The 25663-nt window shown below is 35.3% G+C and overlaps 3 protein-coding genes across 3 annotated transcripts in view; all 3 read right to left on the reverse strand.

Annotated features, from left to right (window-relative positions):
• The window catches only part of LOC132199817 (tyrosine-protein kinase receptor-like), a 28761-nt gene extending 25685 nt beyond the window's left edge, over positions 1–3076 (reverse strand). Inside the window, exon 1 of the mRNA XM_059624848.1 lies at positions 2491–3076. Coding sequence (XP_059480831.1) covers positions 2491–3010 — 520 coding nt within the window. The 5' untranslated portion in view covers positions 3011–3076. The remainder of the gene's footprint in view (positions 1–2490) is intronic.
• A 1852-nt stretch (positions 3077–4928) lies between these two features.
• On the reverse strand, positions 4929–22234 carry LOC132199981 (chitin synthase chs-2-like). The gene is made up of 22 exons (XM_059625117.1): positions 22019–22234; positions 19647–19748; positions 19352–19596; positions 18197–18490; positions 17633–17839; positions 17336–17535; positions 16184–16510; positions 15549–15737; positions 15014–15287; positions 14311–14579; positions 12827–13238; positions 11886–12112; positions 11268–11435; positions 9292–9459; positions 9100–9237; positions 8289–8530; positions 7494–7651; positions 7278–7438; positions 7039–7215; positions 6689–6856; positions 5652–5877; positions 4929–5261 (listed from the first exon to the last, which is right to left on the reverse strand). Exons 2-22 carry the CDS (start codon positions 19739–19741, stop codon positions 5065–5067), a joined length of 4542 nt encoding a protein of 1513 aa, XP_059481100.1. The 5' UTR covers positions 19742–19748; positions 22019–22234; the 3' UTR covers positions 4929–5064.
• A 436-nt stretch (positions 22235–22670) lies between these two features.
• Positions 22671–24983, reverse strand: LOC132200032 (activator of basal transcription 1-like). Its single transcript, XM_059625197.1, has 4 exons — positions 24803–24983; positions 24393–24653; positions 24161–24323; positions 22671–23985 (listed from the first exon to the last, which is right to left on the reverse strand). Exons 2-4 carry the CDS (start codon positions 24625–24627, stop codon positions 23697–23699), a joined length of 687 nt encoding a protein of 228 aa, XP_059481180.1. The 5' UTR covers positions 24628–24653; positions 24803–24983; the 3' UTR covers positions 22671–23696.
• Between the last annotated feature and the right edge of the window lie 680 nt (positions 24984–25663).

Here is a 25663-nt window from a genome sequence, read left to right on the forward strand (position 1 = left end):
GATGCGCGTGACCCGTTGATTTTGGCGAGATGGAAATAAGAATAAATCAACGCGGTAGCCACTTGCAGTTTATTCTGCACTGTTGCTGCGAGCAGAAAGTTTCATGCCGGCGGTCTTTCAGCTGAATTTATCGGCGAGCGTTCCCTCGCGGCTATCAAGCCATGCGGGCGAGTAAACGATTACAATCGAGGCCTCTGGGCCTGTCAGCTAAATGACCGGCACTCTTTTTATTTTGTCGAAGTTTTCGCCACTCCAAAGATAACACTTGCAAGATTATTGCCATTTTATGCAAAAACGGCGGATTTTGGTAAAGCGGCTCAGCGGGTCCTCTTTATTCATATCATCGTTTTTTATCCCCGCGTGCTGGGCAAATTGTTCCCTCGTTGAAACTGCCTGGTTGTTTTGGACAAAGGCAAACGCAGCAGGATCGGAGCCAAGCGTGTAGCGCGCCACGCCAACGTCAGCACGCAATTTATTATGCGCATACTTTTGGCACACGGTCGCGCCGAAAATCGGCATTCGATGCAATGGCCGCATCTCTTTTGTAACGGAAATGTTTCCAATCCTTTCTATATTGTTGGTGACTTTGTAAACGGAGGACGCTTTAAAATTCAAATGAAGCGTGGTCGTGACAATCCCCTCGTCATGAGATGCTATCGCGATTATTTAGCAATACAGAATGGACCTTTGTTTGACTTCTTTGGTGAATAAAAATCGTGAGTTGAAAAAATAACATAGAGTTTGCAAAAATAATAATAACGATACAGGCAGGTAAAAGCTTCCAGAAAAATTTATTAGCACATTATTGTGTATTCGATTATGTAAATTATCATGATGGTTATTTAATCATGTGTTTTTTAACGATAGCTTTTAAGAAGGATATGAGGTATACAGGTGGAGTCAATAACTGTATCAAAAAATTAAATTTTTTACTGGAATTGCAAACAAGAGTAATTTAAAATGGTATATAGCAATAAACCACAATAAATTATAGAAAACCGCAAAATTACACTGAAATTTGGAAAGTTAAATTTTTCTCTTTTTATAATACTGAGGGCAGTGAGCCAAACAAAAAGAGAGAGAAAAATTTGATCGGCCAGTAAGCAAGAAAATTTTACGAGCTTGGAAATAAAATGCTGCTGGTAGCCTTTAATTAGGAGGCATCGCCGAATTATTAGACTAGCAGTATTGCAAAAATTGAAATAAAAATTTCTATACTTCAGAATCAATTATTAAAACTGATACATACATTAAATTCGTTCAAGCTATAATATGTTACTTAAATTTTCAAAACAATAGCATAAAACAATAGTTCACTGCATTGCATGTTTTCAGTTTGCGTTATTAATTATTTTAAATGACATAATATTTTTTTGCATACAATAGTAGCAAATTACCCCTACCTTGAAATTCTGACATTTTTTGATGATATTTCTCAAAGATTTGCACTTACTCTATTTTGCTCTATTTCTTTTTTTTACAAATAATTGTTTTTGGGTGCAATAAAAGCAAAACAATGCCTTCTTTGTTATTTTGATTGTGAATTTGAGACCCTCAATGCAGCGCGATAGTTTCAACGCTTTTAACGAATCGTGAAGATTGACTGCCCGATTATATTCAGCAGCGGGCGCCGCTCGCGCTTTTCATTTTCAGTCGGCTAGCAGAAAAAAAGGAGTTGAGATGTCTCGCAAATTCACTAATCCTTCCACAACTTGAGCATGGTTATCAATTACAGAGACCAACAGAGCCAAAAATTGCTATGCACTGTCAAAATCACTCGTACGAACTATCAAATTACCCTGTAATCATCTCCCCTGCTGCATCTACGTGAGAAAAAAGGGGCGGGCAAAATTTATGGAGCGAATAATAATTGCTTTGCTGTTGAGTGGCGTAATTGCCATTATGGAGGAGTAAAGATTTGAAAAACCTTGATATTTTAAATGTTTTGAGCGTGCTAAGTAGAGAATGGAAATGTATGCAAAAAATAATACTCTTCTATTTCTTTGTCTTCTTTTCTAACAAACAGATTGAACCATTATATTTTTAAGCCTTGCAGATTCAAAGATTTTTTACTGGTACGGACAAATTTCTCACGAAGCAATTAACGTGAAATCCTGTTTGCAATTCAAATCCGCCATATAAATAGAATTTCCAAAGATAATAAGTCACCATTGTTTAGATAATTTCTGCTGCTGAAATTTTCAGCGGTGAAGCAATTAATAAATTAATAAAACGAAACTTTACTTACGCATATAACTTATTAATGATTACCAAAAATTTTTTTATGTACGCAATAGTTGAAGAGAATGTAATTAATTAACAATTTTAAATACATATATTTTGCCGCCAGCAAATCAAAATTGGTTAAATTTATTGTATTGATAAAAATTTAGAAAATTCAAGTATACAAAAACTTCATTTTTTAATTAAACTAAATGAGGAAAATTTGAAACTTTCCACATTCATTATCAGTTTAGGTGATCAACTCACCATCCATCTCATACTGAACAACAATCTGCGGCGGCTGCACCACCTGTTGAGGTTGGCGAAACGCGAGAACGGCCACCAAGGATGTCCTGGCCCTGAACCAGGGCAGGTGCTGCAGCATCCAGTGGCGGAGCATGAGCGTGAGGTCGGCGAACGCATTCTTAGGTTTGACGAGTCGCACCAAGTCTTCCAAGAGCCACCGCTTGCTGGTGCCGTTGGCTGAAGAAATCTGCTGCAACTGCTCGGCCTCGATCCAAGCCGCGAACTTCACCTCGGCTCCCCCCACTAGAAGAGCTTCGGAAACTCGGACGTCGTCGGACACGAGTTCGTACGGCACCGGCAGCCGGGCCACCAGCACGTGGGTAAAGTCGTGGGGGCGCACGTGGATGTCATCGGTGCCGTTGACGAAGAGAAAGTGCTGATCGGAGACGAGCGTGGCCAACAAGTGTGGTGTTGACCTTTTGACGGCCGCCAAAAGTGTAAACAAGACCACGACCTGCCACACAAGCGTCCGACGTGTCATCGCGGCCGGCGGAGAACGGGCGGCCGGGACGCGCGCGTGCTGCCGGTGCGAACGAGCACCGACCACTGAGGTGGAACTCGGCCGCGGCGATGACGGCGACGGAAGCCAACAGCAGCGGCGCGCACGCCGCCGCGTTTCGCTCGCCGCTGATAAGCTGCATCTGATGGAAGGTCGCTTCGCTCGCTCGCTCGCGCTTTATCAGCCAACGAGTGCTCCCTTTTCGTGAATGCCGCCTTTATTATTTTTTTTTCGGAACACGGTCGGCCGCTTCCTATTGTCTTCCTTCCGTACCCAAACAGGGCTGCATTTTTTTTTTCTTGGTGCAGCATCTATAATGAGATGCTGAGTGTGTTTTGTTTAGGAGGGTCTATTTATTTGCAAATATTTGTGTTATTTATTCAGGGTTAATTAATTTTCTTTTGCAAATGAAAGAATAATACCGTCTTCTTTGTTACCTTTTGCTTTCATAAAATTTCAGAGCTAATTTTAGATCATCTGCAGTGGGCGACGTGTATTGAAACGTGGGTGGATTTTATTTTGGTATTTATTTTCTTGATGGTATTGGAAAAAAATTCCAACGAAAAATAAGAATTCATTTTATTAATCCGCAACCCACACGTTTCGTCTCGCTCAAAAATAAATTTGAGGTTCTTCTATCGCAATTTTTTTTCATAATTCTTGAAGTAAAGATTTCAGATTATAAAAAAAAAAAAAAAAATAGCATTTTTATCTATCGTATCTGGAGCTGATTAAAACTTAAAAAGGAAAAAAGAAAAATACTCTAATATACCAAAGGAATTAAATTCTGCATCTTAAATAACTTAATTGCCAGATTTTACCATTAACAAATAATTAACGACGATTTTTCTAGATAGAAAAATATTCAAGCCGTACGCAATCAGCGATTTAAAAAAGTATTAAAAAAGGGAATAGCTTGAAACTATTTTTGGTTGATGTTTTTAAGCCCTTTAAATATGACTGGATTTAATACAGAGAAAATCCTTTGTTGGCGTTGTAGTTGCCTGTTTTGATTTTCTTTTATAAATATCTCCAATAAAGTGCATTTTGACGCTCGCATTTTTTTTTTTAAATTTATTATGTAAATCCATTTTTAATTCTTTTAAAAATATGTAAATATTGTAATTCTCTTCTTACAATTTTTTTTTATTAATATCTACTTTATTTTTTGTCTATTCGATGCATCTAAAAACAGAATTTTTTGAAACTATATTTCTGAAAATGACAATTGTAAATAAAAAAAAAACTCATCGAGGAAAAGTAATTTACATTATTACTTCAATAAATTACAAGTCTTTTCGCAACATGAGAGACCAACAAACAAACAAAAGTTTTTTAACAGTGCAGGAATGGCTTATTTTGTTATTTTCCATGACCTGATTTAAGTGGAGCAAATTTATAGAAAACATTTTCCTTCTGGAAATTCCAAAGTTTCTAATCACATTCTGTTTACGCAAAGTTCTAATTTTGAAATGCATCTGAGTTATCAAAAACAATAATCTAACTGTGGAAAATCAAGACTCCAGCGAGTTGTGAAGAGATGAACTTGCGCGCAGACTAATTATGAAATCCAGTGAGTAAATTGATTGCGCTCACACGTCATGTGCTCTCTTGGCAAAACTACACGCATGCAAAGACATACTAAGCTTATCAAGTGAGACGAGCCAACGTGATGCACCATCGTTCGATGAGCACTTTGATTTTTAAAATAGATGCCGCTCGCAACTCCTCTTATTTACTTGGGTTGGCGAGTGCTCAAGTAAAAGGGCACCCGAAGCCACTTTTTAACCGCAGCTGCAAAAGCAAATCGCATCACGTGCGAATTCCAATAGCAATTTTTTTATGCCTGCAATCAAATTTTCTTCTTGCCATCAATTCATCCTATCAAACGTGCGTGGAATAAGCAAAAAAAATTAACGTTTTATTATTTAAACGAATTTTTACTTATTACAAAAAAATTCATATATATATATAAATTAAATTTTATTTTACTATCACAATCGAATTTGGAGTGGAAAAGTGTTACGGGAAATAAATCATGCGTCGGTATCCCTCCAGCTCACAACCGAGTCGATGCGTCGGTTGAGACCCACCTCGGGTATAGAATCTCTGCCCATGTCCATGCTCCCCATTCGCAGGGACTTGCGTCTCTCGGCCAGCACGGAGCTTCGCCTGTGAGTAAAAGCTTCCATTGTGCCTCTCCTTGCTGAAATGCGCCTCAATATGGGATTTGCTGAAAAAAATTGACATAAAAACATTTTCCCTCGGATTTTTTGCAAATAACTAATAAATTGCATTTTTGGGTGGGGGGGGGGGATGTAAACTTATTACAATTCCAATGAAATCAGTAAACAACTTGACCAAAATTTAATAACAAAAACTGTTAATAACTATATAAATGAAAAATAAGTTTAAAAGAACGCCGGCGAAATTTTTGACGATCACCAAAATGTTTGTTTACTTCTGATATTTCTCAATTTCCAAACAAATCGAAAAACGTGTTTTCCGATGTTTTCCGTTGCGTTTTTATTATCCGCTGCCAGGATTAGTTTGCTCCATCAACATTAAATGTGGAGCTACACCAAACGAATCCATTTTTTCATAGTAAAATGTATAAACTTGCCTTGAGAACCAAAGTCCATGGACGTGAATCTCGTTTCGAAATTCGTGGGAAGCGAGCCTTCCTGCTGCTTCTTCTTACTTTCGTGCTCCAAGTTTACGATGGAGAAAAGCCGTTCCTTCTGTTCCTTCTTCGTGTCATTTTCGCTACTGCCCGTGAGTCGCGACAAATCCTTAGCAAACTCTATGCCGTATTTGGCCATCAAAGCGTCTTCCGTTATGTCCTCGACCTGTTCCGATTCCGAGGGGAATAAAAGTATGAGGAATTTTACAAATGGAGAAGGTTCGAAACGAGTGGTGGAAAATGAAAAAGACGTTTCTTGTGTTACAAGTAGTAATCTGAGACGACATGAGACGAAGAAAAGATTCAGAAGAATAAAATAACACACAATTTAAAATTTTATATACAATATTTACAAATCCACCTGTAAAGACTGTATTTAACACAACACGATTTTTCCAAATAAAAATCCTATGAAAGCGCATGATGTATATCTACAAATGTGGAAATGTTCCAGAGGGATAAAGCGAGAACGGAAAAAGTACCGCCCTCTCCAAATTGATTTTGGCAAAAGCGGAGAGCTTTTTAATTTTGGTAAAAAAAGAAGGATTTTCCGCTGAAGGGTGGAACTTTCATTTGTAAGCTTGGAAATAAAAGTTCCATCCATAAGTGGATCAGATGAATTTATCAAGCAATCTGAGATGGAAGTTGATGTTACGGGAATCCCTGATTAAACAAAAACATCGCCTCAGCCTATACACTAGGTGTATCAGATACACTTCAAAGAGTAAGCTCATCTTATTCATTTCGAGCTCACAGATAACCAATCGAGATTTTTCCCATACCTCAATTCATTACTTGTTTTCTGTCTCGCGTAAACCCCTCGTGGAACTGAAGAAATTGTTTTTCTTTTGTGAGTGTATGATTTCTTATGTACAATTTGATGAGCTTTTTATGTGTCAAAGTTAGAAGAAAAAAGTGGTAATAGTTACCGTAAAGCTATTAACAAGCGCTCTAATACGAACCTTAACCATACGAACCTTTTTCGTGCAATACCACTCCAGTTCGGTCGAAGCCAAAATGTGCGACAGGGTGCCGAAGCGGTGGAAGAGCATGGCGAAGAACTGAATGAAAAGCAGCGCCGCGAAAGAGAACAAAAAGACGATGCCAATCGGCTCCAGCTCCAGGTATTCGTTGTTGATCCAAATCTGAGCAAGAAACATTTAAAATACATGCCAAAAATTTTTGAAAATGAAATGAGCTTTTGTGAGCGCTGATTTTTCCACCGATAAATTACTGATAACATTAAGGCAATTTATTCTTGACATGAAAAGCGCTTCTACTTTTAAATGCCCTATAATAAGGCGCTTGAAAGACGCTTCAATTTTACCTCCTTTGAATTGTAATCGAATGTGATATTGGTTTTCACTCCAAGAGGCCAGTTGAAGTGGAGCAAATCCTTATTCAGTTGAATTAGGAAAAGGATCATGACGAACATGGCGTTGAGCATGAAAAAGCCAAACACCATCTTATCCCTCAGCATTTTCAGATCGCTTGCGATTTTTTCCTGCCGATTGGTTACACAGAATTAGAGCCGTTCACTCGACTCCTTTTTTTATTCGAACCCACCTTCTGCTTTTTGTTCTCTTCAAGGGGGTACAAGTACTTATCGATCAGGTCCCTCCAGAAATGCTCCTCCTCTCCAGACAAAAAATCAACGTCGCCCTTTTTCAGTTCCGCGTCCTCCATCCAGAAAGGGTTGGTCAGGTCGTCTCGCTTGATAATAGGAACTGTTGAAAAGGGCCAATTAGAGGAAATTATTTCTATCATTTTTGAAATCGGTGCCTTCGGTGGCGTAGCGTCCCTCGCTGTCATCGCTCATTTGCTCGTCGGTCTCTGCCGCCTCTGCAAGCGTTCCCAAAGTTTCGTTGTTTGCTGCGCTTCGAAGCAGGGCGAAAGAACGCCTACGGCTGCCCAGTGCTGGTGCTGGACCGTCAATCGACCTGCGAGGGTTCAATTCAATAAGACATTTACAGAGGCATCAAAATTATATATAAAGCACAGGCAACATTAATGGTGGCCGCTGTTCTTCAGTGGGCACTGCATGGGTTGAAATGCTATTTTGGCTTAATGTCCAAGCAGTAACTCGTTGCAATGACGGTTTTTTTAATTACAGGAACAGAGAATATACACTTCTTTCAGACACAAAAATAAACCCGCAAACGCGGTACGAAAGTCATTTTTGTAATAGTTATAAATTAATTGTTTCAACAAGAACAAGCCGTTTTACACATCTTTAATATTTAATTTTTTTTCAATGCATTTTATTTCTCAAAGCAATTTCCATTGTCCCCTTTTTTTTATTTTAATGCGTCATTGTTTTTCTTATAAACCTTAAGGTTAGACCTTTTTCATCGATATAATATGATCATTTTAATCTCCCAACAGAATATTCCGTTTTTATTTAATTTTTTGTTTTGTTTTCCAGGTAGCAAATAATTATAACTATAATAAAATGCACATATCTAAACCAAATAAATGGTAATGTTTAAGAATATCTGTAAATATTTAACTTAAACATTGAGGAAATTTACAGCTGCTTCACAGTTTTGAATGGCATTATATATAGAAACGACGAACCTTTCAATGGAGTCCATTCTACGGTTGAGAGCTTCAAGTGAATCGGCGATCCTCATCAGTTGCTGCTTTTCATCAACCACTTTTGGATAAGTACACAGCATGCATTTGAACAGGCCCGTGAGGGAGAATTCGATCGCGCCGTCCTCTGGCTCGCTGGAGTCCGGTTTTGACCTGAAGCTGTCCAGTAATCCAGAAAATGCTCCCTTTTTCTGACCTTTTTTTGCTTCTTCCGCCGCCATAGCCTATAATTAATGAGCAATCATATTCACAATGACATATTTTTAACGTTTCTTTTTCTTCATGAAATGATAAATGAAGTAAATAAAATTCACGAAACATCAAGATAACTGTTTTGTGTAACAGGACAGTTTTTTTTTATAATTGCGCAACACGGCAACCTTTTGTTCTCAAGGAATTCAAATTTTGTATAAAAATTCATTTTGCAACTGGCAGGTTTGCAGCCATGTCTTACTTCAAAAAATTTACTTCAAAAAATCAGTTCTGTAATTATGCTCAGATTTTTTTTAATTTTATTGTAAGGCCTTCATTTTGATATCTTGCGCACTTATGTAAACAATTCCATCATTTTAAGGAACCTGGAAATTTATTGTTGCAAGGCTACCCTTTAACGAAACAAATTATATTTGAGTTCAACTTGAGTGCAAAAAGCAAAAAGAGTATGCGGAAAAAGGTGTCACTCTTTCCCTTGATTGATTTTGTCGCGACGCACTTTCGTTTCAATTAATGGTGCGCACTTTGTCTTAGGGCGTTTCGAGTTTCGGGGGTATGTGTTTCATTAGTGTGAACGAACCTGCTGGCTGAGGGGCACGGCCACCTCTCGAGTTCCCCAGCTGACATTGTTCAGGTTGAATAGCGAGTAGATGATTAGCAGCATGTACATGCTGGGTACGGTTATGTAGTAAACGACCCCGAACGGCAGGCAGCCCACCTGTTAACATCAAAGCAAATTCGGTGCTGAAATGGAAAAGGGGTTCGCTCTCACCTCTCGAGGGTGTAAAAGCCCAGTCACAATTAATTGCCCTGACACAACGAAGAAAAAGAGCGACGATGGCGCCAAAGGCCCGTCCTCGGAAATCTGCATCATGATGCCGACCAAAACCGCAATCATCACCATGGCGTATAATGTACTTATTATCATTGCCGCTGTCAACTGAAATTTTTTGATAAATTAATAATTAATAGTTTTTTTTATTATTTTATAAGAATTGTCATTAATTAATTCCAATAGGGGAATTGCGCAGCTATCCGCAACCCACACAACAATAACACTTTAATTGACTTAAAAAAAAATACTTCTACTTTGATCTAAATAATGAGGCAGTAATGTATTCTGCACTTAATTATCTTGCCAAATTTTAATTTACTAGGTGCAGCAGGGGGATGCAGAAATCAAAATTTTTTAGAAGAACTAAAAATGGGGGAACGGAAATGGTTGAATTTTAAACATTGTTTGATGTCTAAAATTTAAAAATAAAATGTAGAGCTAAATCTCAAATCTGACAGTGATTGATAAAAGCGATAAATGCCCATATTATGAGGAAAGAGGAAATCAATTACTTGATGGAGAGTTTCAAACTAATTTCAACAACAACAAAATTGAACCTATGCAAAACACTCTATTAAAAATAAATATTATGATGGATTCTCACTTCAATTTAACTGTCTGGTGTTTATTAATTTATTTATTTATTTATTCTCCATTCAGATAGAATATATGTAAAAACACAACATCTTAATTACATCAAGTCAATACACAAAATAGAATAGAAAACATAATAAATAAAATAAATAAATAAATGTTTTTTTAAAAAGCGCGCTAGTGGTATGCAAGTGATTTGAAGATTGTTTTTAAGAAATAATTGACTCTGATGATTTGCTTTTTGTGTTTAATTAATGGAAAATATCTACGTCAGATGTAAAATTAAAATAATTCATCATGAAAGTGAATAACATCGCAATTGCATTATTTATTAATGTTGACAACTCGGACGCCTTGTCATATTTTTTAAGTAACATAAAAATGAAAATAATGTATGTTAATGAATTTAAATTCATTAATTTGCAACTAAATTTGAATATTTGCTTTGTAATTTGTTTTCAATTGAAATAATGTAATTTAAACGTGGCTGACAAGCACTAGAAGGTATTTATCAAAATTTTTAACGCCCGTTGTAGATTTTAGCTATAATAAGCTATTATCGCTGCACAGAATTAAAAAAAAGAGCTTGGTGTTCATTGAGGTGAAAGAATAAACATAAATCCACGCCATCATTATAAATTATATAATATTTAACAACCAGGTTAATTTAAAAAAAAGAGGAGTACAGTCAAACATGAAATGTTGGCAAACTTCAAACAGTATCTTAATTAAGCCCTTTATGAAAATCATGTCAACCCAATTTCCAACTGTTTTCCTTATTTGAATTAAACTTTGAAATGATGAAAATCGTCTCTAAAAAGGGTGCACCACAAAGCGTTTGAATTTATACTGTTTGTTCTTGGTACAGCATATATCAAGTTGGAATTTGCTTGGAAAAATAAATAAACATTGAAATGTATAATTATGTAAAAGCACATTATTTAAATCTTGAACAATTGAAAAATGTCTACAACATGGGTAAAATATTTAGCTATAATTTAAAAAAAAAAGAAACAAATAAAATCAAATCGTCATATCACGTTTATATGTTGTTCATCATGCGATGGAACAATGCTGTCATTGCTCCCGAGAAATATTTTTAGGGACGAGCTTTCCGGGCGCATAAAATTTGTATATCTTAGGCAAGGGGTATAATTCGTATTCCTTCATAATTTATTCAAACGCTTCCTCTCTCCAAAATACTCTACTTTTAATGTTCCACTCTGAATTTTCCAACCTCTGTTCCAACATTTATTCCACCAAAAGTACGGTCAAACGCCAAAACAACTGGAAAATAATACAGAGAGCATAAAGCTTACCTGCGTTTTCTCTTTTGCAAAATAGCAAATAACCATGAATATCGTCACTGGGATGAGGTTGTAGGAGAAACTCAACCATTGATTTATTTGAAAAGCAGCCACAAAAGCACCCACCAGCATGAGGAATATGGTTCCGGGGCCCAAAACTGAGCCGACCAAGAGGAAACCCTGCGGGAATGCAAATAATGATATTATTTAAACAAGCAAAAAGGCATAAGAAGAAAATGGTTTTGTTTAACCCTTAACATAAAGTTTGAATATTTGGAATATTTATAAAATTAAAAAACAAAATCGAGTTTTATTAAGAAATCTATTTATTATTATTTTTACCATTTACTTTTTAGTTGGTGTATGCAAAATACTAAAAGTGAATTTCTACACTGATATTTCACTATGTAAAAAATCGATTTATCATAAAATTTGGAAGATTTTTTTTCTTTAATGAAATAACAATTATAAATATCATTTTATCTGTTTGAAAAGTAACAGTCTAAAAGTATTTTAAATGTTTGAAAGTAACTTATGAATAAGCTGCATGGAAATGTTTATAATGTTTTTGACTCATAAACGAACGGCTTGTTAATTGATTTTTTCTAGTTGATAAATATATTATATTACCTGGTAAATCATGTAGAGGAAGGAGAGGTTGTCGTTCATTTTGACGGTGCGTTTGTAGTCTCCGAGCAGATCCATGATATTGGCCATGGTCGAGGGCACCCATCGGCGTCTCTGGTTGTAAAATTCGTTGAACCCTTCAGGACAGTGTGTGAAGGCGTCACTCGCCGCCGAGTACTCCACCCTGTAACCGCGCTGCAGCAGCAGGGTGCACAGCCATCGATCTTCACCTGTGAGCAAAAAGTAAAACACGCGTTAACTCTTATTTACGATTGGTTTTACTTGAAACTCCGAGCTCATCGGTTTTTGTTCATAACATGATGTTGACACATTTTGTCAAAACTTGTGGTGTTTGCAACTCAACATGACGCATTTAAACAGTGTGCGCAGTTTTGGCGTTATGCAAAAAGAAAATGTGTCCTTGTTGGTAAATTTTCAACTGTGATATTACTAGCGCGCTAAAGATTTTTTTTTTTTCATTTTCAAGCTTATTAGATTTATATTTAATCCTTTATTATTGAATTAATAATTTACGCTAAGTTATTCTAGGCAATATTTGTTGCTGACTTTTTCATCATTTTTATTTTTTATTGTATGTGATTCAACAACAATTAAAAATGTAGCTTTGCACAATATAAAACATTAAATTATTTCAAAATCGATATTCATTAATAATATTTGTTTCAAGTTATTATTAATTTATTTAATTTATTTGATTTGTTAGAGTTAATATTTGCAAATTAAAATGTTAATTAATTTTAAACCCACTTAAAAGACAATCAATGCTACTTAAAAGTCGTATTTTAAATTTAATTTTATTAAAATTTAATAAATTTTGTCTATCTCACCCTAAGCAGCATTTTATCAGTTCAAACATCCTTAAACGGCTTGAGAAAAAAATTCTCCAAAATTTTGCATTTTGAAAGTTTATTCCCACAACTCACCTTGATCGTACTGAACATAATGCCTGGCCTCGTCGGAGCGGGTGGTATATTTCCGCATCACGTTGTCGTCCATGAGCGCCTTTCCCCTGAAGAGCGAGAAGCAACCCGGTGAACAGAGCACGCAGCCGATCATGTGTTCCGTGGCCTTTTGCAGCCAATGTCCGACGGCGTACTCAAACTTCTGGTACCAGACCATCGCGCCGGAGCCGATGGGGTGAATTCTTCCGCAGGCGGCGCCCAACTGTTTGTTCTTCTTCATCAGGTCGACCAGCAGTTGAACAGAATTGGGCTGGAAGTCGATGTCGCCGTCCAAGGCAAGCAGGTATGTGTTTTCGGCAATCACCTCTTTGCGTTCGGCAGGAATTCTCTTCTCCATCAACCGGTGACCCAACAAGTAGTACATGTACATGACCTTAAATAACGTTGAATCAAATAATTATACAATTAAGCAATTTTTTTTAATTTTGTTGCGTGATTGATATTATTTTGGCAAAGTAAAGCGTTGATGTCATAAATAAAAAGAAAAAAGAATATACAATTGATTCAGTTTTTTTTATATTTTATTATTAAAAATCAAATCATTCAATTATTTTGAGGTAAAAAAATTCAGGGAAACCCCAGAACTAAACTATACCTGGTAAAGATAAAGAACGTCGGCATTTGGTGCAGGGTTAGCGTTTGATCAGTATAAAAATGTTGCGTGAGTGTTTCTGAGAATCCCTTGAGAACAAAAATTGGTATTGTGCAGTAATCATAGAATTGTGCAAGCCATGCGATTATTGACCTTCTCTGCAAGTCCACAATTTAGATCATAAAAAAATGGCTGCGAGATGAAGTTTTGAAAAGCGAAATCGTCAGCTATTTTTAGAGATTTTCGACAGTATATTTATGTAGTTTTTTTCTTTAACAAAATCAACCAAAAAATAAATTTTTAAATTCTCAGTTTTCAAGTTGAAGAAATTTTCCACTGATTTTTGTAATTTGCAACATGCATTCAGAGCTGTTTTCTGTTAAAGAAAAGTTCTTTTCTGAAACTCGATGCAACTCTGCTTTTAAAATTATTTAAAATGCTTTAATGAGATAATGTACATAAAAGTAGATTGAATGTCCAACAAGAAGTTTCCTAATCTAGTAGCAACTTAATCGTGTAATAATGTTTTTTAATCCAATTAAAAATAATTTCAAAGCTTGTACAAAAAACTTAACAAAGTTCTTCCACTTTGAGATTGCGCTACCCCCACAGTGTTCTTTTAATTCCGTTTCTTACATTATTTTCAGGGAGAGATGATGAATAATGTTTTCCTTCCAATTATTTATTTTCTTCTGAAGAAAAAAGCATAATCAATTACCACCAGAGCAAAATTCTTGTCAACAACAACAAATCAAGACCTGAGTAAAATTTTTTATCATCGTTTGAAGGGAGGTTCATAATTGAGAGAAATGGAAAATTAATAAATCCATTAATGAAAGTGGCCCGGACATACCTGACTCCATCGCTTCTTGTGTCTGATTTTATTTTTATCCTTCAGGTGGGTGATGAGCTTCGTTTTTCCAGGCAGCGTCCAAATCAATTTGCCGCCATATGGGGTGGGCACTTTTTTGGGCGCCCGCAGGCGGACATGTGTGTTGTGCACGTGACTGGCTGCTTCGTCAATAGTGCTCACCAGGGTTTTGACCCACGCGTTGACCAAAGGGCCCTCTCTGTTTGCATACTCGTATTCCGGTAGGAAGGCGTCGTCAAAAAATATGTGCGCTGAAAATCGCCCTTGCGTTATTATTGTCCTCATGGAAAATTGGCATTTCTGACTCAAGTTTTTCCTTGCAGGAAAATCAAATCAAATTATTGTAAATTGCTCAGAGCTCCATATTAGCTGCATTCCACCTTTTACAACACGAATTACACGTGGCACTTAGTCTGTCTATAAATTTCAGCTTTTCTCAAATTAAGCTTAACGATAAGTGCAAGAATTTTTTTATGTGCAAGGTGCATCATCCTTTTTGGTGCATTTGCAAACTATAAAATGCACAAGATAATTTAAGAATTTATAAGAGACGTCTTTCCTTTGTGTTCTGCACTTGTGCTGCAAGTTTGCCCTCGGCTTATGCATTTGCAAAATGTTATATTATTATTAACTGGATGATTGAATATGAGAAAAATGTTGAGACCGACTTAAGTGTGGTACTCACTTTCAAATTCGTAATAGTCGGGATCAACAATCTGTAACCACTGTTGAGCCATCCTTCTCGCTGACTGGTCTTCGTCCATGCGGAAGATGGACTTGAGTATCTCCATCATCTCTTCTTTGGTCTCGTGCCACATGGTGGCGCAAGCATAAATTCGAGTGACGTGGTCATTCGAAGGCGATCCGTGGGCAAAGATGTCCGACGCGTTGGACGAGACAGATCCATTATCTGCGAATTCTTCAATAGGCGGCTTCTTGCTTTTTTCTGGTATAATGTGCTGGTAATTTATTAAAATTACGGTTAATTTAGGAGTTTAATTTTTAGTCAGTATGGAAAGAAAGTGTTAATATAATTATTTTATTAAATCAGAAGATATTAAATTTTTGCCTCTCAAAAGGTATATTATTTGTTTGCCAAAATTTATTGTGTTTCAAAAATGTCTGGAATGATTTTGACCTTAATAACATCCTAGAAGAACGATATATCGTGAAAATTATTTCAAAGAGATATAATTGGCCTCCGCATGAATGCCCGTTACCTTGGTGAGCGCCTCTTCAGAGTCGTCGATCCTCCTGTTGAGGGCTAAAGACTGGTCAATAAGGAGAGCACTGTACATCGGAGTGACGAACAACTTCTCGGTGCGGGCCAACCTTTCGCATTTTGGCCACCATATGTGTGCGGTGAACCACGCTTGCGATGCGAGCCAGATTAACCAAATCCAAGCGTGCTGCAACAATTAATTGTCCATTAATTTCAAAAGCGATTAAACGCAGATACTGCGTCCATTAACTTGCATGCGTTGCGTGTCTGAGCATAGATTTATTAAGTCTCGTTCTTTTCATTTCACAAAAAGATTGGCAGCATTAGTGATTTAATTAAGGAGAAAAAACGCATAAAAAACAACTGCTTTATTAAGTCCATTTAGTTTTAATTTTTTTTTATCATTCTTCACCATTTTACAGTAAAAATTCAATGTTAAATTTTTCAGCCCATTATTTATTAATTTTCAATTTTTTTTATCGTTCACATAAAAAATAAATATAGAGCAAAATAATATAAAATTAAAGCTAATTGGTTGTAGCTCAAATTCATGGAAAGCAAATTACTTTTAAAATGTTGATTGGTCAGAAGCCAGAAATTCTAAAATTAATTAATCAGTCAATTTATTCAAACCTGGTTAGAAAGAAATTCTCCAAGATAGTACACCGGTGGCAGTCGGAAGAACAGGTAGTCGGGGATAACATTGTGGAAATAGCACGGGTCGATGGTTTTCAGTCCGCAGAGCACAACGGCCACTGATAGGGTCATGGGCACAGTGATGGACACGGCCAGTGCAAAACTGAAACCCTGAATCATGATGCGGCACGCGTACTTGGCCGAAATGTAGCAAATGTGTGCGGAAAGGGCCTGGATCAGCAGAAGCCACAAAGGCGAGACGTAAGTTGAGTCCACCTCAAAAAACTCAATGTTGGGCTGCGGCTGCTCTGTTAAGTTACGAACCTGCGGCAAAAAGATAAGTTTTATGTCCCTACTTTTTATCAATTACGTGAGACTTGGCCAAAATACAGGATAGGATTAAGTATTTATTTAAAAAAATATTTATGTCATTTATGTTATTATTTAATAATCTCACTTTACACCAAAGTCACCAAATATATTTTTGTTATGGACATTAAATTAAATAAACCCCCCTACTAAAATATATGAATTTCATTGTTCTTATTACAACAAAGCAATGATTTTAAGATGCATTAAGAATTGAAGTTAGTATAAAAAAATTTAAATGACGGAAAAAAAAGTAAAGCCATAAACCGAAGCCTGACTTTTTTTACTTTTTTCATTCATTATATTGTTTGACATAAACTTAAAAGAACTTCCTGAGAAATTGATTTAATAATGCTTTCCAAAGTCTTCATTATTGAAATTTTCCTACTCTCTTGCAATGCAAGTATCTTTGAACTCGTCATTAGTTTTGTAAGTTGTAAGTCACAGAAAGGAACGCACAAGTTGATCTGTTAGAGGTATTAGTGATACTTTGCTTGGTTGCCAAACATCAAATTGTAACTTAAAGTGAAAAGCGCAATATTTTCCAAATATCAATAATAATGAATCTTTCCTATAAAAAATGATGCACTCAAATTCTTTAAAATGTATAAAAAGGCAAATAAATATACAAAACGATAAATTTCACGTGATAAATTAAAAAAATCCTACTAAATGTTTTTCGAGTCATTAATGATATTTTTTAATGAATCAGCCCTTACCTTATGAAATTACTTAAGACGGAGAAAATATAATAAAAATGATAATTTGAACAAATCCTACCTCCATGACTTGTATTTTGTGCTCGTAGAAGGCAGGTCCAAAATAGGAGAAGAGATCATTAGCAGACGCCTCCTTAACGGCCCAAACCACTATCATTGTCACAAAGAGGACGATCATTTTCCACGCGGAGGCGAACAAGTACGTAAAGTAGCGCCACTTTTTAGCACGTTCTTTTATTTCGGCAATATAGCGGACGAAACCTATAATGATCAAAGGATTGTCAACTAAACTTAAACTTCTTGGTAACACAGTGGCTTCTTTTAGAATTCAGTAGAAGCAGTGCAAACTTGAGCTTACCCAAGGCAGAGTTCTGGCTGACAAAGTTTTCCCACCAGCCGAACGAGACTAAAAACAGCGCCAATGGAATGAACCATAGCGAGCCTCTTTTTTCGTTTTCGACCAGGGGCCAAATTATGAAACCAGTGACCTGAGCTGCCAATGCCACGATGTCGATGGCCACCCTGATCATGGTTCTGTTCACTGAACCGTGCTCTGATAACAAACCTAGAAATTTGGAAGCAAAATTTTTAGCAACACCAACAATATTGGCTTTATAATTTTTGATTATTCAAATTCAAAGGTAAATTCTAATCAAAGTCTTTATGATAATAACAATTATTTTAACGGGTTCTTATAATTATTCAAAAGTTAGAAAAAATCCAAAGAGAGAAAGATTTTACATTTATGCAACCTGTGCGGCATGAATGCTGCACAGGTTGCTTTGAAAAATTAGGAAGGCTCTCTTATCTTCATTTTTGCATAATAATGTTATGCATGGGAACGTGTTCCTGAGAGCGGAAATCAAAACAAAGGCAAAAGGGAAAATTCTGCCACAACTGGGAGCTTGTAGTGTTTGCATACCTAGGATGCCTGGCACTACACACACGCAGTTCGTCAGCATGGCCGCTTTCAAGATATCAAGTTCTGGGAAAACAACAAACGCAAGGATGCCTATGCCGATCGCATGAAGAGTTTCTGCAGACATCACAAGTAGAAAATCGCCCAGGGGTGGTTTTTTGAAACTCTTGAAGACGCACATGCGAATTGATCGCATAAGCGACAGCACCTCAGGAACAATTAGGGCGAAAAAGAGCGCCCAAGTCCATCCTACTCTCTCTACCAGGGGTAATTTCGCCACATATCTTTTTTCCGCAGCTGAAAATGAGAAATTTATTTTTCATACAAAATGAGGAAAAATAATAATTTGATTATTTTATAACATTAAATTCAAGTGACAAATAATGCAAATGAAGTTATCACCTGCTTTTGTATTTTAAATTACAGAGTTATATATTATGTTCTAGACAAGGAATAAATTGAAGAAAATTTAATAAAAAAATAGCATTTATGAATCGTCATTTTATTTTTTATCATAAAAAGTTTATAAATCCTAGGAAATTGAAAATGTAAATATTATTTAAATTTTTTTCTATTGAAAATTTGGAATTTTACACCCGGAAATTTGCTATTTAGCCATTAAATTGACTATTAAATTGGAACATTATTATTAATTGAATAAAAGAAATCACAGAGGAAATGATAGCCCAGATTTAAAGCTATAATAACAAATTTCATTACATTTTTCACTTGCTACGAGAAACCCGGTTTCAATTTTTTCATTATTAAAAAACATTTATTTGTAAAATAAAAAAAAAATAAAAAAATGGAACTACTCTACCATACTAAATCCCCCATTTTTTGTGGCCACAATCAAAAAAATAAAATGAGTGAAAACTTGGAGACGTAAAATATAGAGTCGCAAAAGTTCAATCTCAATTTTACCGGAGCTTTGCATTTCACGCTTGGTTTACCAAGTTAATGCAGCGCCCCAGCCGAGGGAGGATTTTTATTCTTGGTCGTGGCAACTTAATTTAGCTTGGCAGCTCCCGGCTTTTTCACCTTTATAATATGCAAATTTTTTAGCGGATGCCTCAAACGAGCGGGGATATATTATTGAAAGCTCTCTAGCGTGCGCCACAGATGGGAGAAAGTGCAAGCAATTTGTTATTTACTCACTGTTGCTAATCTGCTTGTAGCAAAAATCGACCTGCTGCGTTCCGCTGGTTTGCGCCGCCATGAAAAGGATGGTCCCTTTGGCAAGGACACCGCATCCGAGCACCACCAAAAACACAATTATGCAGATAAGCAGTTTGACCCAGCGAAGGATGAGGTTCATCGTGGCCTCGCTTTCGGCCGCGCTCAGGTCTTTCTGAGGCGGCAACACGCGGAACAGGTCCCATGCTTTCAACTCCGGCGTCGGCCTGACCAAAATATTTATTAAAAAATTAATGAGCGATTTAGTAAAACTCACGAATTGGCTGTATGACCGTTTAGTGAATCGGTCTCCTCGTCCGAGTAATTGTTGTGCTCATCGTCAGACTCAACGGGGGCCATCATTGCAGCCATTTCACGCCTATCGTTATCAAAATAATCAAGTTTAATTGAAAAAAAAAACAATCCTCTCCATTTAATGATTTATTTTGTGTAAAGTAAATTTTTGAATGATTAAACATTGAATGAATTTTTAAATAGTAGTTTTGCAAACATGAAAGCTTACTGACATTTTTTTTTTATTATTTCTATTTGTTTTTAATTAAAGGCTAAATCAATCTAACCATTTGATAAAAATAAACATACAAGAAACCTTCAGCCACCGATTTTAAGCAAATTTGCACGCACATACTGACATAATATAATATAATATAATTAGTATAGCGAATCAAATATTATTCAATTTAGTTTGATGTATCTCATTATGGACAGTGATTGCCTCTGTGATAGATCGGTAAACATTATTATAATTATTTATTTTATTTATTTATTTATTTTTGCTCTTCGATCAAGGGTTTATTGATTGTGTTTGAATTCAAATTTCGCTTTTTCGGCTGAAATACGAAACAAAAGAGAAAAATAATTTAGACTTCTGTCAATTTCCGCCAAGAATGGATTAAGGAACGTTCAAAAACATGCGAGACGTATTTTCTTTCTGACCTAAATTGTTGTATAATATATATTTTTTTCATTTCAATTAAAATAAAAAATTAATTAATATAAATGTTGGAAACTGTTTATTTTTTACAACAAAATTTGGATAATGTTTTTTTTTTTCTTTTTTTTGCGAGAAAGTTTAATGTTTAATAATTTATAATGCATAATGATGTATTGCGGAATTTAAATTGATCAAACATGCATGATTGAATCGCACAATTATTTAAGTAGAGCTTTATGTGATCGTTATTGGATTCGTGATTGCAAATTCATTGAAATCAGAAATAATTAATCAGAACTGTTCATTGCATTGGTACTGAAAAGGGAAAAGGGTTGGGTTTCAACCAGAGGAAAGTTTATTGAAAAAAGGTGAAATGCCGTTTTTAATTAACCTCTCAATTTTCCGTGTTTTTAATGCATTTCCGATGAGCCTAAAAAGCCCAAGGCACAGTCGAATTCAAACTCATTCCATTTAAGCGCAAATTGGCTGCTCTTTATCGGCCCGCTTTCAGCGTTATCAGCGCGCATTTGCTCATTTGAGAGTGGAATTATGTCGTTATCGCTTGAAATAATGCACAAAAACCATATCAAGTAGAAGCTTTCAGCCTGTTGTTTGACGTCAAAATAACTCAATTGAAAATTTTTGTGTCGCTGTCAGAATAACCTTTCACAAATTTGTCACTTTTTCCTTCTTCATTGACTGCAAAGGTGTGATTTTGACAGCAGCAAATGGCAGCAAATAATTTTATTTGTTACACGCGTCCGTCACAAACGTTTTTGCAACACACACTCAAAAATATGTGGGTGCGTCCATCCCATCATAATTGGCCTAAACAATTCCTGTAATTGGAGTTTGAAGTGTGATATCATTTTTATCGCTTGTTCGTTTACGATGCATAAGGCCCTGTAAAACTAGTAAAACATTTTTACTAACAGGCTGAATATACATTGGAACTATTTCTGACACAAAAAATTCTGAGATATTACATGCTGGATGGATGGAAATAAAATAATTTTCAGAAATAACAGCCTTTAAAATAAAATTGATAGATCCTTCATAATCTGCTATGGGAGGATTGAACCACCCTCCAGTATTTTTCCAACCTTTTTGTTTCTAAATGAAACCAGAATTTATCTATTCATCCTGGCTTAATTATTTTTTAAGAGTTGTCTTGTTTGTAAAATCCGAAATAAATTTTGTATGTATCAATATTCAATATTTTTGTATTGATTTTTCATGTCCACCTCAAAAAGCTTAAATTAATGAGCAAAAAGTCTTCCAATTCTCGTAAGCGTTTACAAAAGACGACCGGGTTTCTTTCTAACAATTTTTACAATCAAACAAAAAGCTCTGAGCAGCTTATGTATTATTCTCTGCTATTATTATTTATACTTGATTGATACTTATCGGTATAGAAAAATGTCAGAGCTAAACATTTTTAATTTTATCCACTGACAATTAGAAACACAAATGATGCTTATTTCTTTTGAAGTCTGCCAAAACCAAAAAGGAATAGCATGAAAAGAGCAAAAATAATTATTTTTAACTCTTTGACTTTCAGATTTCTGCACAACACCTTCCTTAAAAATATTTGTGCTAAAAATGAAGTATAGCAAAAAAATAGAGAGTCACTATTTTTAGACGATGACAACGATTCCACTCCAAAAAATAAAAATATCAGCGCAACATGTTACCTTATAAAGAAGGCAGCCGCCTTTTAAGGGTGGAAAAAGCCCAGCTGAGTGGCAGGAGTCTAAATCAGGCGCTCGGAAAATTACAGTCACCTGTCTTGCTTATCCTCTCTCGGAGGAAAAAAGTGGCCGTCGCCTCAGATTTGGGGCAGGTGGACAGGCTGACGGTCAAATCTGGATGGCGGCCGAGTGGCGAGTGATAAAGTGATGACAAGCTGACTGACGACACTCGGCCCTACACAATTCCCAATGCCTTATCTCGCTCAACATTTACGTCTATACGTGTTCCGCAAATCGCAGGATTGCCCAACAACGCAATGTGCATCATCCGGTAGATTTTGAGCGCTTTATCTAAAAACAGCTTAATAAATACCCGCCTGTCCCGTTTGACATTGTTTGCGACCGAATTAATATCACAATAAAAAGATTAAATAATAATTTTTTCTTCTTTGCTCTGCGAATTGCCTCACTTTAATCAGCAATTAATTGCTTTCTGACTACTTTAAAGAGAAGTGCTATTTTATTACTCTCTCCATTAAATTAAAAATCTTGTTATAACAAATAATGTTAGAGAAGTGTTGAATCTGGTGGAATATATCATTGAATAAAAGAGCTACATTTTTCAAAACGCTCAGAATAGCACATGTTGCGATTTTATTTTGTTTAGGGAAATTAAAATTTTTAAATCATAGAGTTATATAAATTTCAATTAATATAAAATTATATAACATCAAATGCCTCTATACATTTTTTGAGATAATGCATAATTTATTATCTTGTTCGATCTTGTTAACTCCCTATCATATATTTTATGTTCTACGATGGTCTATGAATCATTGGTGATTTTAGGTGCCTGATTACGAGTAATTTAACTTAAATATAATAGAACAGGAAAAAGCACTGAAGATACTATTTTATTTTATAATCCTCTTTAGGGTAAAAATAAAATTATATCACAGTAGAAAAATTTCACCAATTTATATATATTATTTATTTTAATAACATTATTGTTAAAAGTTATCTGCTATTATTTCCCATATAATCGCAGTATAATCGTTATTTTAAAGATTATAAAACAGCACAATGTTTCGTTTTAATTTAGAAACAATATTTTCATCATTCATAAAAAAGTTTTTATTTTCCGTACTTCTTTTTCCCCAGTGCTTGAGTTCCATATAAAAATTATAGTTTTTATTTGTTGCAAAAAACATAATAATCTATACAATACAGACATTTTTTGTATACCTTGACACTGTATAAATAATAATAATCACTTTTAATGACAAAAGACTGCACAATACATTTCTTTATCTTTTTCCTTGAAGGAGCTTTGGATAGAATTGATATTATATTGATTGCGAGTGATCTGGAATGGAACATATCATTGGTTTCCCAGGTGATTTCTTAATAAAATTACTTCTTGCTATTAAAGTTAATTAAATTTGAATCAGATCAAGGCACCTGATACCTAACTTTTTTCAAATTACGTCATAGCAAGATTTTCAAATAATATATTAGGGGCTATTCTATCCAGTAGTCCTCCCAGAATATGGTTTTTTTTAATATGGCTCCTGGGAGGAATACTGAATAGAATTGTCCCCATTATGTTATAACTATGTGATTGAAAGAAAATTAAATTTAAACTTAATTGTGCATGTTTAATTTTTCATTTATTTTTGCATCATCCAAAGAGCGAGCTAATCACTTCAGTCCTGTTTTCCTCAACCTTGCCTTTCTTCTTTTTCTTCTTCTTCTTGTGCTCGGAATCAAGCTTCCTCTGAGGCACCTCGAAGCCTTCTCTCGGTTCTATTTTTTGCTTTTTCTCCAGTTTATGAAGTTTTTCGCTTCTTTCGAGACTCAACTGGAAGTGTGTCGCCTCCTTCTTGGCCTGCGAAATTTCTGTCCTCACTCTCTGTCGATGCACTGCCCTCTCGTATGCCAATCGTTCACTCAGATGCGCCCATTTAAACCTGTAAAAAAAATTTACTATTAAAATAAAGTTAAAAACTGTTACTCACAGGCTCAAAATTGTGAATAAATTTACATTTATTGTAGGTTAATTTGCAAACATGCCCAGAAATTTTGTTTCTTTTAATTTTAAAAGTTTTCGGCATTTCTTTTTTTATCTAAATAGCAATTTCGAACCTTGGAAGGTACTTAAGACTCCACATGTAGTCATAAAATTTGCTTTTCTTTCTGTCACACATTCTTTGGTTGTTGAGCATCTCTGCTGTCATTTTTGCTTTCCGTTTGCTTTTGAACTCGACCCAGCCTTCGGAAAAACGCCGAACTTTTTTAAATCTTGCAACTGAAAGACACACAAGTGATTATGCATTGGTTCAATTTAATATAAATTATCAAAAAATATGTAAAATACCTGCTCGCTCGTCTTCCTGCAGGTACACCCTGCCAATTTCTCCAAACTGGCCAAGCATTTCTCTAAGGATTGTGACGGTCATGTACGGAGGAATGGTGGGCATGAAGAGGATCCCCGTTTTATTCTTCTTCTCCGTGGCTTCTTCGGTTTCTTCAGAATCTTCCATTTCCTGGTCCTCGATGTCTTCCTCTTTAGAGGTTCCTTCGAGCGCAGTGCCTTCCTCCAATGGGCTCATTTTAAATTATTGTTGTGGTTTTTTTTCTAGAAGAGAAAAATTGATTTATAATCAATCTCAGTGTAAATGGTAAAATATTTTCTCAAAATGAATTTTTGCTAAATTTGAGAGAAACAAACGGAATTCATTCATTTATTTATAAAAACAGGTCAGGGAATAATTTAACTATTTTTACCTCTTAATTTAAGTAATAACTTTTCTTAAATTGTTACGTAGCTCACAATATTATATAACACAAAATTTAAAGCCCGATCAAAAAGAAATTAATCACACTGTTCTGTATTCGCAATAAAATTCCAGCAGAACAAAACTTTTAAAACTCCATGTGACTTTGTTTTGATTTTCTCTTTGCTCGCCTCTTTTTTTTTGCTGGCAGTTTTAGCAAAACACTGCAGGTGGCAGCACAATACATTGTACGCATTATTGGCCAGTTAGCAAAGTGTGCGGCCTGTGTGCGGCTGTCGGATTTTATAATTTTTCTTAGAAAATGATTTTTAATTCTTTTTTAAAATTTCACGTTTAATTTCAAATAATACTAGAGATTTTTTTTAAAATAATTGAAGAATAATAAATTTGTTTATATTTTTTAGTATAATTTTTTAATTTAATTTTTTTTTTGCAAATAAATTTAAATTGTATATTTAACATTAACTGACATCAGTTATTTGCATTATTGAGATCTTAAAAATAAAATTTGTTTTCTGATTAGTCAAAGGTTGATGTTGACTGAATAAATATGATTTTATGTAGTGACAAATTTTCAAGAAATCATTTTGAATCCGTTGCAAATAATATTTTTTGTAATAACATTTGCAGAGGCAATCACTGCCTCTTAAGAGATATATCTGAAAGAATTTCAATGTGAATACAATTTAATTTCATGGAGAGGGAAAAAAGAAAATTACAGATTATTACAATAAAACGGTGCTAGGCAAATGTAGGGAAATTACAAAATTGTAACTATACTTGCAAAACAACCGATTAAAAATTTAGACGTCCTGATAATCCCAACACCCCGTTTTTCTTTTTTTGCTCT

Source organism: Neocloeon triangulifer, unplaced genomic scaffold (assembly GCF_031216515.1).
Source record: "Neocloeon triangulifer isolate White Clay Creek 2 clone unplaced genomic scaffold, ASM3121651v1 ptg000014l, whole genome shotgun sequence".
NCBI classification, from domain to species: domain Eukaryota; kingdom Metazoa; phylum Arthropoda; class Insecta; order Ephemeroptera; family Baetidae; genus Neocloeon; species Neocloeon triangulifer.

What these genes read in the sequence shown, in the direction of transcription:
- LOC132199981 (XM_059625117.1), bottom strand. Translation starts at nt 19,741, where the DNA reads ATGGCTGCAATGATGGCCCCCGTTGAGTCTGACGATGAGCACAACAAT. An exon ending in CCGTGCCCCTCAGCCAGCAG is followed by an intron (nt 8,531 to 9,099) that starts GTTCGTTCACAC and finishes CATTAATTATAG; the next exon opens with GCTATGGCGGCGGAAGAAGC. An exon ending in AGAATGGACTCCATTGAAAG is followed by an intron (nt 7,652 to 8,288) that starts GTTCGTCGTTTC and finishes GAACCCTCGCAG; the next exon opens with GTCGATTGACGGTCCAGCAC.
- LOC132200032 (XM_059625197.1), bottom strand. Translation starts at nt 24,627, where the DNA reads ATGAGCCCATTGGAGGAAGGCACTGCGCTCGAAGGAACCTCTAAAGAG. An exon ending in GCAGGAAGACGAGCGAGCAG is followed by an intron (nt 24,324 to 24,392) that starts GTATTTTACATA and finishes TGTGTCTTTCAG; the next exon opens with TTGCAAGATTTAAAAAAGTT. An exon ending in AGTCTTAAGTACCTTCCAAG is followed by an intron (nt 23,986 to 24,160) that starts GTTCGAAATTGC and finishes TTTTTTTTACAG; the next exon opens with GTTTAAATGGGCGCATCTGA.